General features: G+C 56.8%; 5 protein-coding genes across 5 annotated transcripts; 2 read left to right on the plus strand and 3 right to left on the minus strand.

The window, feature by feature from the left end:
- Nucleotides 1–1,038: 1,038 nt before the first annotated feature.
- On the minus strand, nt 1,039–2,021 carry C8Q71DRAFT_786312 (uncharacterized protein). The gene is made up of 4 exons (XM_047925128.1): nt 1,921–2,021; nt 1,828–1,871; nt 1,641–1,766; nt 1,039–1,579 (listed from the first exon to the last, which is right to left on the minus strand). The coding sequence occupies exons 1-4, from the start codon at nt 1,985–1,987 to the stop codon at nt 1,187–1,189; spliced, it is 630 nt and encodes a 209-aa protein (XP_047773845.1). The 5' UTR covers nt 1,988–2,021; the 3' UTR covers nt 1,039–1,186.
- A 711-nt stretch (nt 2,022–2,732) lies between these two features.
- Nucleotides 2,733–3,628, minus strand: C8Q71DRAFT_786315 (uncharacterized protein). Its single transcript, XM_047925129.1, has 4 exons — nt 3,490–3,628; nt 3,399–3,442; nt 3,203–3,331; nt 2,733–3,146 (listed from the first exon to the last, which is right to left on the minus strand). The coding sequence occupies exons 1-4, from the start codon at nt 3,617–3,619 to the stop codon at nt 2,784–2,786; spliced, it is 666 nt and encodes a 221-aa protein (XP_047773846.1). The 5' UTR covers nt 3,620–3,628; the 3' UTR covers nt 2,733–2,783.
- A 67-nt stretch (nt 3,629–3,695) lies between these two features.
- On the plus strand, nt 3,696–5,480 carry C8Q71DRAFT_786318 (uncharacterized protein). The gene is made up of 7 exons (XM_047925130.1): nt 3,696–4,104; nt 4,157–4,400; nt 4,456–4,473; nt 4,532–4,761; nt 4,815–4,940; nt 4,991–5,185; nt 5,241–5,480. Exons 1-6 carry the CDS (start codon nt 3,874–3,876, stop codon nt 5,174–5,176), a joined length of 1,035 nt encoding a protein of 344 aa, XP_047773847.1. The 5' UTR covers nt 3,696–3,873; the 3' UTR covers nt 5,177–5,185; nt 5,241–5,480.
- On the plus strand, nt 5,465–7,248 carry C8Q71DRAFT_911350 (uncharacterized protein). Its single transcript, XM_047929129.1, has 7 exons — nt 5,465–5,884; nt 5,934–6,177; nt 6,242–6,259; nt 6,325–6,557; nt 6,609–6,734; nt 6,785–6,941; nt 6,989–7,248. The coding sequence occupies exons 1-7, from the start codon at nt 5,654–5,656 to the stop codon at nt 7,075–7,077; spliced, it is 1,098 nt and encodes a 365-aa protein (XP_047773848.1). The 5' UTR covers nt 5,465–5,653; the 3' UTR covers nt 7,078–7,248.
- A 677-nt stretch (nt 7,249–7,925) lies between these two features.
- C8Q71DRAFT_851285 (uncharacterized protein) lies at nt 7,926–10,763 on the minus strand. Its single transcript, XM_047926757.1, has 6 exons — nt 10,556–10,763; nt 10,480–10,497; nt 9,561–10,426; nt 9,392–9,514; nt 8,593–9,336; nt 7,926–8,538 (listed from the first exon to the last, which is right to left on the minus strand). The coding sequence occupies exons 1-6, from the start codon at nt 10,695–10,697 to the stop codon at nt 8,167–8,169; spliced, it is 2,265 nt and encodes a 754-aa protein (XP_047773849.1). The 5' UTR covers nt 10,698–10,763; the 3' UTR covers nt 7,926–8,166.
- Between the last annotated feature and the right edge of the window lie 2,165 nt (nt 10,764–12,928).

Genomic DNA, 12,928 nt, shown 5'->3' on the forward strand with positions numbered 1-12,928 from the left:
GGCGCGCGAGATCCCCTGCGCACCTCTCAACACCAGTTATGTGGACTGCGTCAAGACCAACATCCAGTACTGAATGTCAGGGGTCTGTGCACTGGCGCGACATCCCCTGGGACATATGCCAGTCCCATGTGCCATGCACGCACCACGCACCATGTGTTAGGGGATCCTGCGCACCCGCGCGAGATCCCCTAGAAAGGGTACGCGCGCACGACACATCCATGTACTCAAACATTGTACACATACAGTCTCCCAGGGGATACTGCGCACCCGCGCAAGATCCCCTAGAAAGGGTATGCATGTATGATACCCCCATGTACCCACACAGCGTACGCACATGGGCTCCCAGGGGATCCTGCGCACCTGCGCGAGATCCCCTGGAAAGGGTATGCATGTATGATACCTCCATGTACCCGCACAGCGTACGCACATGGGCTCCAAGGGGATCCTGCGCACCCGCGCGAGATCCCCTGGAAAGGGTACGCGCGCATGACACATCCATTTACTCAAACATAGTACACACAGTCCCCAGGGGTGCGCGAGATCCCCTACAAAGTATATGCATGTATGATACCTCCATGTACCCGCACAGCGTACGCACATGGGGTCTCAGGGGATCCTGCGCACCCGCGCGAGATCCCCTAGAAAGGGTACGCGCGCACGACGCGTCCGTGTACTCAAACGTAGTACACACAGTCTCCCAGGGGATCTCGCGCGCGTGCGCGAGATCCCCTCAAGCACATGTCAGCATCGCGAACCATGCCTTAGGTTCCTCAAAGTAACCTATTGTCTCCGGTACTGCGCGCACCATGTAACAGGGGATCCCACCCTCCCGCGCAAGATCCCCTTGGAGGAGTACTGTGTTTCGTAGTATGCGCACATACATTATTGGGATTCACGCGAGCGCGCAGCATCACCTCACTTCCCAATGCTTGAGAACATAATGCACGCACATGGTCTCAGTGTGCATGCACATTGCAGCCGCAGCATCTGAGACACGATAACAAGCTGTCAGATCAATCTGATCGATTGTGTGTGATGAAGTGATCGGTTCTGAGCGCTACAGATGTCCGTACATAGACACACACAAGGCTATCGCTAATCTGGGAATTGCCGATCACACCCCGATGTCCCATGTACAAACGACAGATCCGCTCAAAATTAGACAGAGATACAGATACTAAGATGCCTAGGACATGAAACGATTCCAGTCCGCGTTCAATTCAATCTCTAACATGTCCGCAAGGGCGATCGCTTCTGCCTCCCTTTTGTACAAGCCCATGTACTGGTCCATCACTGGCCATAACGTATCCATGAGGTTCTGCTCACATACGATCGCGTCGAAGCGGGCGCGCCGCTCATCCAAGTAACGCTCCAGAGCCTTAGGGTCCCAAACTTGATCCACGCGTATCACGAGTTGAGTGTCAGCCTCACAGGTATACGCCATGCGCTTGCCCATGAGCTCTAGTACCCTACCCGCGTACGGAGCCGCGAATTTGATGAATTTGGCCATGAACTCGGCCGACATGTACTCGTGCGGGTTATTGTCAAACGCGGCACTCATCCTGTGCGGCCACGATGACTGCCGGTGCAGGCACAGTTAGTCTGAGGGTTACCCAGATACCGACATGATGGACACTCACCGCTACCGTGCACATTATTCCCAATCCGCGTGTCAAGCACTGCTCGCATGTCTCCGAGTTTGGACGTACGTCGCAATTGGCACTGCGGTGGAAGATGCACATTGCACACCGGTCGGCGCCATGCATCTGTAGGTAGCGAGTCAGCCCTGGACGCCACTGAGTACCTACAACTAGCAGGGGTCCGTACTGATTTTGGCTGTTCACGGCGCGGGCACGCTAAGTATTCACCGGCTTGAGAATGGTCAGTCCGCTACTTGGAATATAAATGCTCGGTACTCACCGCTGGCTTCGCACGTCGTTCCACTACCACCGGCAGACACACTTTGGGGAGTGTTGGAGCTGGACATGGCAGCGACTTGAGAAGAGAAGACGGCACCTGACATACCGAGTGCTATGTTTTGCGTCATGTGAGTTGTGTGGCGGCGGGCGCTTCCTGCGTTACGAACCTCCGTTCGGCCACAGTGAGCAGTATTGCATTCACACGGTAATATCAGTGGTTGCACCCCGGTATCCGCATTGATGTCGCGACGTTGTATTGCGCATGCGCAGAGTCCTGCGCCAATGCGCCTATTTATACAAGTGGCAATATGCGCAGTAGTATGTACTATGCGGTGCGCATCCTTGGATTGTTGTTCCGAGCCTGAGGAACATTGATTGATATGGCGGATCCATGAATGCATGGACGCGCAAGCTCACCATGAACGAGCAGGGATCATCACCGGCATGATCAGTGCAACGTGCGCAGATCACCTCATGTGCGCGCACCGCGCAGTAGGTTGCGTTTGACGCCTGACATTGTATACATCGTTCGCTCGCACGACGCTATGCTAACCGTGAGTTTGGACGCGTCTGTCATGGGACATCACCACGCACCACGACCGTCACTTCCCGTCGCATGCGACTCTCTGCTGCGCATGTGGCGTGTCAATGCAACCGGTCAATATCATAGCTGACATCAAGTTACCGGTGTGTTGCGGCAGGTTTATCGCAGTCATCGGAGTCGAACAATGAGTACAAGTGCCGCCGGCCACTGCAGCATATCTGATAGATCAGATGCGGGAACGTGCGCGGGGCGCCACGCATATCCATACATAGACGCACATGATCTTGATTTGGATTCCACAAGAAGAAGTATGTACTCTACTAGTAAGACCATACGCGAAGTCTCGAACGTGCCTCCTGACGTGCGCGCTGCTCTCTGAGCCGTTGTAACAAGCGCCTGTAACTTCCATCGTATGCGTATAGCATGAGCGTCATTGTTTTGACCGCTCTCCAACTATAGTAAATCTCAAGATACTCCGTCTTATCGCTCTCGTAGAGCGGCGAGAGCGGATTGGAAAGACGCGGGTATACTGTGTGGTGAAAGTGTTCATAAGCGTGCGCATGGCGCGCGCGCTGGGCTTCCCATGCGTGTAAAACCAATTGCAGATTGGCCATGAAGTGGTGGCTGAGGTAGTAGGCTGGTTCACTCTTGACGCGCTGCCACATGCGTGCCCTCGATGGTTGCTGCCCAAGCACACCTGGTCGGTGCTATGTTCATTGAGAAATGCGATGCTCACCACGGTCACGGTACACAGTATCTGGACGCCCAAGTCAACGCATTGGGAGCAGCTCATAGAGCCCGGAAGCACATCACAGCGAGCATGCTGAAGACATGTGCAAACTGAGCATTTCTCGTGAGCCGTAATGTACTGCCACCAAACATATGTCAGTAGGCACAGCGGCGGAAACAGTTATGTAGAGAGGACGAGTTCGCACGCTGGAAATCGACACCGGTTCCGGTGCCTGTTTTGTATCTCCTTCTGAGCTTGGATGAGTGCGAGGCGCGGACGTTTGGGGAATGTCTTACCTCGGTTGCGTTGCAGTCCTGATTCGGCACTGCCCCACCCATATATGAACGGTGATGCATACATGGTGAAGTTGGTACAGTTGAAACCGACGATGACGCCCGGTATCATCTTGGAGCGCAAGGCAAACATGCGTAGCCCACACACGGTCATGTGAGACACGCACGCGAGCGCGACACTTGGGCGGCCCCTGGGGACGCGATCATATGATCTGTTGACGCGTACAGCGGTAGGCGCTTGTTGGTCCACTTCGCGCTTCATCGTTCCGTTGTCGCTTCTTTCGGCATCTTTCCCTGCTCTCGCCGCGTTCATCAATCTTGGCAACACCGCATCACGCGCTTGTCCACGCCCGCGGGCCCATCGCATCTCTACACGCAACACCTACCATGGTCGGCACATGGACGGAGAAGCATACGCAGAAGTACTTTCGGGCCGCGGTGAAGAAACGCGTGGATTTCATCGGCACGCGCAAACATTTAGAGTTCACGGACCAGGTGCCGCCCACGCACGAGTGGACGGCTGAGCTGCTTGAGCAGTTCAACCGCAACCTGCGTGGTGTGTACAATGGGCCTTTTGACTGGGAGACGACGGAGGTCCTGTTGATGAAGTACATCATGGTGCGTCGCGTGCTCACAGTGTCTCGGATGATCTGAGTCAAACGTGCGTCAGACGGACGACCTCTTGAACTCGCTCAAGAATCTATCGAAAGACGTCGCGCTGCCTCACCTTGTGCGGCTCGTCCTGGACTGGGCCTGCTGGGACCCGCCGGAGGAGGGAGCGTGGCCGCCGGGCTTGAGCATGCGCCGCTACTTCATGAAATGGCGCCACTGCGAGCCGCTGAACTTCAAGTCGGACACGTCGACCGACGTCGACATGGAGCAGGCGGCCAACGCTCTGCTGGATATGTGGATCGGTGAGTGCATCACCGTGTTCGTGTGTGCGTGCGCTCACTGTGTCCCGCTGGTCAGCCAATGACCGTCTGTATGGTACGTTTGTTCCTCTTTGGTCGGTTGTGTGAGTATGACGATTGGCGCGCATGTACAGCGGACACACCTGTGCAGTATCGCGAGGCGGAGGATGTCCCTGGGGTGACGCAGTACAAGTTGAGGATGCAAGATGTCACGGACGAACAGCGACGCGAGGCGGCGGAGGCGTTGGAGGCATACCTGAACCAGGAGTGGCGGTGCGGTGCGCCGTTGCAGATGAAGGCCTGGATCAAGGTCAGGTCGTACAAGAGGCCAGAGAACCTGCCTCCGGCTGAGAACGACACGGTGGTGAGTTTACAGGGTTGTGCTCTGCATTTGCTGTTGATGCGCTAGGTGACCAGATTCGCGGGCCATACATGTGCCTACAATGCGTCAAGGCTTGCATCCTCGAATGCCGTGTTCCAAACGATACCGAATTACCCAAGTGCGTGTCGTGCCGTGTGCGCAAGATCAAGTGCGCCTATCAGGTTCGTGCGCACAGGATATCTCTGGCACAACAGACTCACGGGACAGATAGACCGAGCTGGTTGATCCGCGCGCGGACCCAGCCTTCTTCAACCCGCCCCGCGCGCTATCCAAGGCATCGGTCTCTCAAGGTTCCAGTGCAGGTCCGTCGTCGTCTGCTGGCGCGTCCGGCAGCGCAAAGCGCACAGCAGACACGTTGTCTGAGGAGGAGAGGGAGGTGAAGCATACCCGGTCTTGAAGGGCGTTTGTGCGTGACACTACTGTAGTATCGTGGTAGCACTCCGTTTAATGCGAGGAATTAGCAATCTGTTTCTTGCAAATACCCGGACTATTACATTGACATGGCGCCGCTGCCTGATGCCATGCGCGTGCATCCACACCTCCGGTCTCAACGTTTACCATGTCTCGAGTGCGCATCATCCTTACCATCCACCAGGTGCGCCCACAGTGGCTTCGGAACACGGCCCGCGGAACACGGTCATATGACGTGGCCAGCCATCTGTGCGACGCGCTCAGCGTCTAATTCGGACGGCCGGTGTGGCGTGCGCGCTTGACCTGGCTAGCATCCCGTCGGTCAGATTCTACCTCGCTCTTGACCGTTTCTCGCCTACGCGGCCTCGCTTCGATATCACTCTCTCGCATTCCTCGTTGCAGCCCTTGTACCTGCACTCGACCTCAACATCTGCCACGTCGGACGAGCCGCCCACCGCCCAGCATGGTTGGCCCATGGACTTATGAAGACACGGGGAAGTACTATCGCGAGGCCGTCAAGCGTCGGCCCAGTTTTAGCGGTAGACGGGATATGTTACAGTTCACCGACCGGCTGCCGTCCACGGACGACTGGACATTACCGGTGCTCTTACAGTTGAACCGCACGTTGCGCGTGCTGTATAATGGGCCGTTCAACTGGGACGCTTTCAAGAAGATCGTCATGCAACATATCCTCGTACGTCTACATGATCTTTTGACCAGAACGTGTGATCTGACTTGTTCAGACGGACGATGTTCTTGATGCGCTCAAAGCGCTGCCCGAGGACGAGCAGATTCCGCACCTCGTGCAGCTAGTCCTTGACTGGGCTTGCTGGGACGCACCAAAGGAGGGCGCATGGCCGCGGGATCTCAGCATGCGGCGTTACTTTGTCAAATGGCGCAGGTGTGAGCCGTTCTACTTTGAGGCGGACACGCACACCGACGAGGACATGGAGCGGGCAGCGGACCTTTTCCTCGACATTTGGATGGGTCAGTCCCCGGGTTGTATACTAGTGTGCCCGCTAACCGTTCGGTGTACATTGTTGTTGCACAGCAAACGATCGACTGCACGGTACGTGCATGCTTGCGGTTTGTTTTGCCGCTTTGTGTTGACATACGGCGCACCCCTGCGTGAAGCGGCAACCCCAGTACAATTCGGCGAGGAGAAGGACTTCCCCGGCTTCACCGTGTACCGAGTGAGGGATGAGGCTGTCACTGACGCGGAGCGGCTTGCAGCAGCGCAATCGAAGGAGCTGTACCTGAACCTGCAAGCGCGAGGTTGGGCGCCTGAAAGGATGGATGAACCGCTCCAAGTTGGAGCGTCGGTTGCGCGGCCTGCAAAACTGCCTCCGCCCGCGGGCGACATTGTGGTGAGTTTCTCTTGATCTGCTCCTTACAACGCTCATGTGCTGGACGGCCAGATTTGCGGTCCCGGCATGTGCGCGCAATGCATCAAAAAGCGTTACCTTGAGTGCCGTGTCCCGCAAGATGGCGGAAAGCCTAGGTGCGTGGCATGCCGCGTACACAAGCTTGGATGCGAGCATAAGGTGCGCATCCTGTCCTCGCACGGTTACGGGGTACTCATAGAATCATACAGGGCAAAACTATGGATGCGCTCAAGAAACAGTCGCTAGAAGATGACTCGGACTCTCGTGAGGCGACACCGGACCCTAGTCAGCGTTCCCAAAGGTCAGGCTCGGAAAGCGTGGTCTCTGAGTCTAACAAGTCCGCGGCGTTGACGAACGCGTCTGCTGGTAAGTTGTCCTCCCCGCAGCTGCTGTCAAACTCAAGCTCTTTGTAGATTCCGTGCCCGGTCCTTCCGGTGGTCGCAAGCGCAAATCCCAAGGGTCGCGAGACAAGCAGAAGAAGGCGAAGCGTGCTCGGAAGTAGACAACTGTAGTACAGAGTATTGTCTTGAACATGTAGCATAGAGTATCCGTCTATCTTGGGCAGTGGCTGATGCGTTTGGTATACCACAATCGAAGGGACTTCTCCGCACCGCGCATAACGCAATGCAGTGTCGCGTCAGCGTACCACGGCGGCCATATGTGTATGTTGCACCATGTACCGAGGACGTCCCAGGGGATCCTGCGCACCCGCGCGAGATCCCCTGACAGCCATATTGTATGTCGCACCACGCACTGAGGACGTCCTAGGGGATCCTGCGCACCCGCGCGAGATCCCCTGACAGTCATATGTATGTGTCGCACCACACACGCAAGACGTCACAGGGGATCCTGCGCACCTGCGCGAGATCCCCTCAGACACATATTGTATGTCTTACCACGCACGCAAGGTGTCACAGGGGATCCTGCGCACCCGCGCGAGATCCCCTGACAGTCATATGTGTATGTTGCACCACGCACTGAGGACGTCTCAGGGGATCCTGCGCACCCGCGCGAGATCCCCTGACAGCCATATGTATGTGTCGCACCATGTACTGAGGACGTTCCAGGGGATCCTGCGCACCCGCGCGAGATCCCCTGACAGCCATATGTATGTGTCGCACCATGTACTGAGGACGTTCCAGGGGATCCTGCGCACCCGCGCGAGATCCCCTGACAGCCATATTGTATGTCGCACCACGCACTGAGGACGTCTCAGGGGATCCTGCGCACCCGCGCGAGATCCCCTCAGACCCGTATGTATGCGCCGCACCATGTACTGAGGACGTTCCAGGGGATCCTGCGCACCCGCGCGAGATCCCCTGACATCCATATACACGGGGCACGCCAGCTGACATGGTACACGTTATGACATTGCAACAGTATGATACAGTACGACCTGGGTACACGGCAGCGACGACGAGCGAGCGAGAACAATACGAGTATGACAAGATATGCGCTGACGACACGCGACACGGTGCGATAGCGTTAGAGACCAGAAGACATGGGACGCAGCCCAGCAAGACACGGCGTTTGTGTATGTACATACTATCAAGACCAACCTTGTCCGTACAATCACACATCGCGAGCTGTCCTAGTCCTTGTGGACCGCCTTTTTGGCACCCGTGGTCTTGCGCGACGCTGAAGCTGTCGAGCCGCCGCCGCGTTGCTTCGGGGTCGGGGTGTCGGGCGCGAATGCGGCCATGTCGTCCTTTGACGATGACGCTGCGGCGTTCCTAGAACTCGACACTGTGGGATTTGAGGACGACCGCGCAGCGCCGCTCGAGGAAGAGGGAGCAGCCGCGTTCGAGGTCCTCGACGCGAGCATTTCGGTCTTCAGGTTGTTAATGGGCGTAGGCCTCGGCCCGTCGTATTTGGGGTACCACCCCGGCCGGCGCACCAGGTCCTCGGGCGGTTGGTGAGCTGGGACCTGCGGCTTGCTGGACGCAGCTTGCATCTTCGCAATCTTGTGTGAGAGCATCGTTAGTGGAATGATAATGAGTGCAAGGCGGATACATACGTGGTAGCCCACCGCGCTCTCCACCTCGTCCTCGATGCGGTCCCGGATCTGCTCCATCAGCTCCTTCCACCGCGTACCGAGCCAGCCCATCGTCACTACCGCGTTCCGATCGCCGTGCCACGGGGAACCGTGGTCGTCTGGCTCGCTGTCGTTCTGGACCGCCTCGGGCAGCTGCCCAAGGTCGCCCGCCCTACTCTTCCCTTTGCCGTCGACGACCTGCGGCTCATCGATATCCATCGCGTCTTCGGGAGCGTCGGGGCTGCTCGCCGCACCGGCAACTAAGGCGCGTAGGGGCTGGTCATCCTCGGAGTCAGAGTCGATGGTTATCGTCTCCCTTGCCTCGGCGCGCGTGCTCTTGTTGTCGGCCGTCTTCTGGGACGGCCCAGGCTTTGATGCGCGCGCCGATATCTTCGCCGATGACGGCTTGGCCTCCGGCGTGGCGTCGACTTTCTTGCGCTTGTTCGGCGTGGCCGTCGCCGATTTCGCCGACGTCCTGGAGACGGGTGCGGCGACCTTCGTCTTGGGCTTCGCAGCCGTCTTCGCCTTGCCGCTTTGTGGAGTGCGACTTACGATGTCGTCCTCGCCCGGGCTGTCCGACATTTCTTCGCTCGAAGAGACCGCCATCCGCTTGCGCGGGTTGATCTTTGAGGTCGTGGGGGCAGTGGTCGAGCGCGCGGGGGGAAGGTCAGCGTATCGACCGTGTTTCTGGTCGTTCACGTAGACGGCCTCTGCTTCGTAGTAGGTCTTCATAGTCTTTAATCAGTGTCCTAAACGGTTTTGCAGAGAGGTTTGTACTTACCTTAATGTCGCATGGAGATCTATGCCCGGTGATGCAGGCGACGCACCTGCGTCCGAGGCCGCGGATGACGCATTCGGTGGCGCCTCTCTTCTTGCACTGCGCACATCGCCACTTGCCCATGAACTGTAAGAGAGTTAGCGAAGTACGTGTTGTCGTAACAGAAACTCACCTTCGCGTGCACGTTGTCGTTCTTCTCAGTTGCGGGCATGAGAAGGGTCCACTGCCCTTCCCACTTGGGCGCAGAGTTGTCCACCTCCGGGTCCTCACGCTTGGGCACGGCCGACGCCTTGCCCTTGCCTGCTGCCCGTGCCTTCCGCGCCGAATTGCTGCTGATGCGTTTTCCCCCTCGGGCCTTCCCCTTGCCCTTGGGTCCGGTCGGCGATTCGTCGTCCTCGCTGTCGACGAGCTCGTCTGCCTCCTCCACCTCGACCTCGCTCTCATCTGCCTCCTCCACCTCGACCTCGCTCTCATCTGCCGCCTCGACCTCGACCTTGCCGTCAACAGGCGACGCGCTCGTATGGGGCAGGGCGGGTCGGTCTTCACGCTCCCGCGCCTCGTTGGCCTCGCGTGCGCGTTGCGCATACGGGTGGTGTTGCAGGCGGGCTGCATGGATGTCAGTCGTGGCGGGGCTTGCACGTCGTGCGAGGTATTCACCGGTCGCCTCGTCGTCGTCGTTGCGGTCATCGCGGTCCTCACCGTCCTCGCCCGGTTCAGTCTCGCCCGGCGCGTCCTCGACCAGCGCGTCACCGCCCGTCGCATCCTCAAGCTGCGCGTCGTCGCCCAGCACGTCCTCGACCTGCGCGTCGTCGCCCAGCGCGTCCTTTGCCCCATCCGCATCCTCGCCCGGCGCGTCCTCGACCTGCGCGTCACCGCCCGTCGCATCCTCAAGCTGCGCGTCGTCGCCCAGCACATCCTCGACCTGCGCGTCCACTGCCTCCCCCTCATCCGGAGCGGCGCTGTTGCGCGCAGGGCTGTCGGGGCGGTCGGACTCCGGTGAGACGCTGCGATCACTGTCGGGCTCAAGGACGTTGGAAACTGCACACACACGCATGTTAGCCCATAGATGAGTGCTACTATGCGCTACTCACTCCTCAACCGATCACCGGCTGTGAATCAACGTGTGATGAGCTAGTTGCGCGAAATGCGTCAATTGGGACGACTTACCTATCCATGGCATAAAGATGTTGAGGTGGGGCATGGTGAAGTCGTCGGTGATGGTTGAAGGGACAGCTTCGATTTTCATGTCGATGAGGACGCGCTGGAGAGTGCGCACCTCGCCTTCGCGGGTAGACCTCACATACTGCATGGCCGCCTCGACATAAGGCAGCCGGGTGATGGATACATTCTCGAGGACTGTGAACCAGTCATCGGTCTGTGGAATCTAGTTATATACTCCCTGTAAAGAGGGGGCAGTTTACAGCAGCAGCAGCAGCTGCGGAGACCTGCAGCACCCAAAAGGGTAAGCGCAGGCACCTGCAGACCCCAAAAGGGTAGGCGCAGACACCTGCGGAGACCTGCAGCTCCCAAAAGGGTAAGTGCAGACAGCTGCGGAGACCTGCAGCTCCCAAAAGGGTAAGCGCAGAGACGCTGCAGCAGCTGCAGTCCCAAAAAGGCATCTCAGGCCATGCAGCTGTGCACACTCCACAGGCTGAGTGACGTTGCACAATCTCTTCAGTCAGCAGTTCTGCTAACATGAAGCAAAGTCACAGAATCTGCAGAAGTGAATCCTCTCGACGCACAGATTCACTGCCATGAGCACCCAATGCAATGATTGCACACATGTCCCACTCAGTCAGCTGAGCCATTGTTCCCACTGCAGTGTTAATCCTCTCGTCGCAAGGATTCATGATCTGGCAAACAATCTCAATGACAATGCTCCACACACATGTCCAACAGGCTGAGGTTGCTGCCACATTATTTGCATCCCAGTTTGAATCCTCTCGTCGCATAGATTCAATGTCAAGTGTGATAGCACATGGATTGGCCCTCAGTGTATCATATATAAGGACCACACACCAAGTGCCTGAGCAGGAGCTGTGAGAGGAACAGCTGCAGCTGTGCACATTCTAAGGGTATGACAGCCTGAGTGACATCTGAAAGCATGCACACCTTTGAATCCTCTCGACGAGCAGATTAAACACCATGACCACCAAATGCATTTGCAGACATGTCTCATAGGCTGAGGGTACTGAGACATTGTTTGCATAGCAGTTTTAATCCTCTCGTCGCAAGGATTCAAAGTCTGCTGCAACAGGCCAATCTCAGTAAGACTGGACTTGAACATGACTCACTTGTACCAGTGGGATCAGTAAACAGATCCCAGATCCCTGAGCAGGACATCCCAAGGGATGAAAGTGTGGATGATTGGTGGGCTAATAGCTGTGTGAATTGAAAACTATCCAGCCACTGGGCCTGTGTGTGAGCACTGTGCCTTCAGAGGCCACACCAGGTATAATTGCTGGTCTTGGGTGTGCTATGGGTGTGAGAAGAGCAACCCTGGGCATTCTCCTGAGGAGTGTCCTGAGACTGAGGGGAGGACCCCTGTAGATGAAGCTCACTTCCACCATTGGGTGGATTGAAGAGGGTAGAGTAGTAGCCAAGTGCCAGTAGTGACTGTGAAGTGGGGTGGGAATTGAATTGGGAAAGGTGTACTTGAAGTGTGACAGACAGTGTATGGGCATAAGGGACAGACTGGATGATATGGAGACGCAAGATGGGCTGGTGAGTGGATTTGTGCGGTGTTGAATCCAGGCGTCGCAAGGATTAAAGAAGTGAAGTGGCTGTGGTAGTTGGCTATGAGAGTGTGTGATGGAGCTGTGCTGTCACATTTTCCATACAATAAGATGTCGCAGTGCTGAGTTGAGTGGTGTGATGTAGGAGTGCCGTGTGAAGATATAGTTGAATGTAAGTGTAGATGTGGTGAGTATGAAAAGGGACAATGGTGAGGAGGAAAGTAGTGATGTGCTGAGGTTAGATGAATACAGGAGACAGTATGAAGTTGGTTGAATCTACTCAGGGTTAGGTTAGGTTAGGTTAGGTGGTTGATCTCGAGCGAGCCGCGAAGCGGCGAGTGAGTGAGACTGGGGAAAGGGACAAGATATCCTGGGGGGGTAATCCCAGGACGATACCTTTCGACTTTATAGTCTCATCAGGTCCCATTAGTAAGGTGGTCATGTGTTGACACGAGTCATGCCGAGCCCGGAGCGGGCGCCGCTGACTGTGGTGATCTTGTAAATGCCGATCGGCCGGGAACGGAGTTCCGAGGCCGGGTGCGACCAGAAGAGCCTATCTTTCCCAGGCGGAGTCTTCTGACCGACGATGACGTCACAACCCTAGACCCTATGGAAGAGAAGCGTTCCGCTTCTTTTGATCCGATATCTAAGCGCTCCCTGGGGATTCCCCAGGGAAAACTTAGGTTAGGTTAGGTTAGGTTAGGTTAGGTTAGGTTAGGTTAGGTTAGGTTAGGTTAGGTTAGGTTAGGTTAGGTTAGGTTAGGTTAGGTTAGGTTAGGTTAGGTTAGGTAGGTTAGGTTAGGTT

The sequence above is a fragment of the Rhodofomes roseus genome (genome assembly GCF_022264815.1).
Source record: "Rhodofomes roseus strain CIRM-BRFM 1785 chromosome Unknown C8Q71scaffold_31, whole genome shotgun sequence".
In the NCBI taxonomy this organism is placed as follows: Eukaryota; Fungi; Basidiomycota; class Agaricomycetes; order Polyporales; family Fomitopsidaceae; genus Rhodofomes; species Rhodofomes roseus.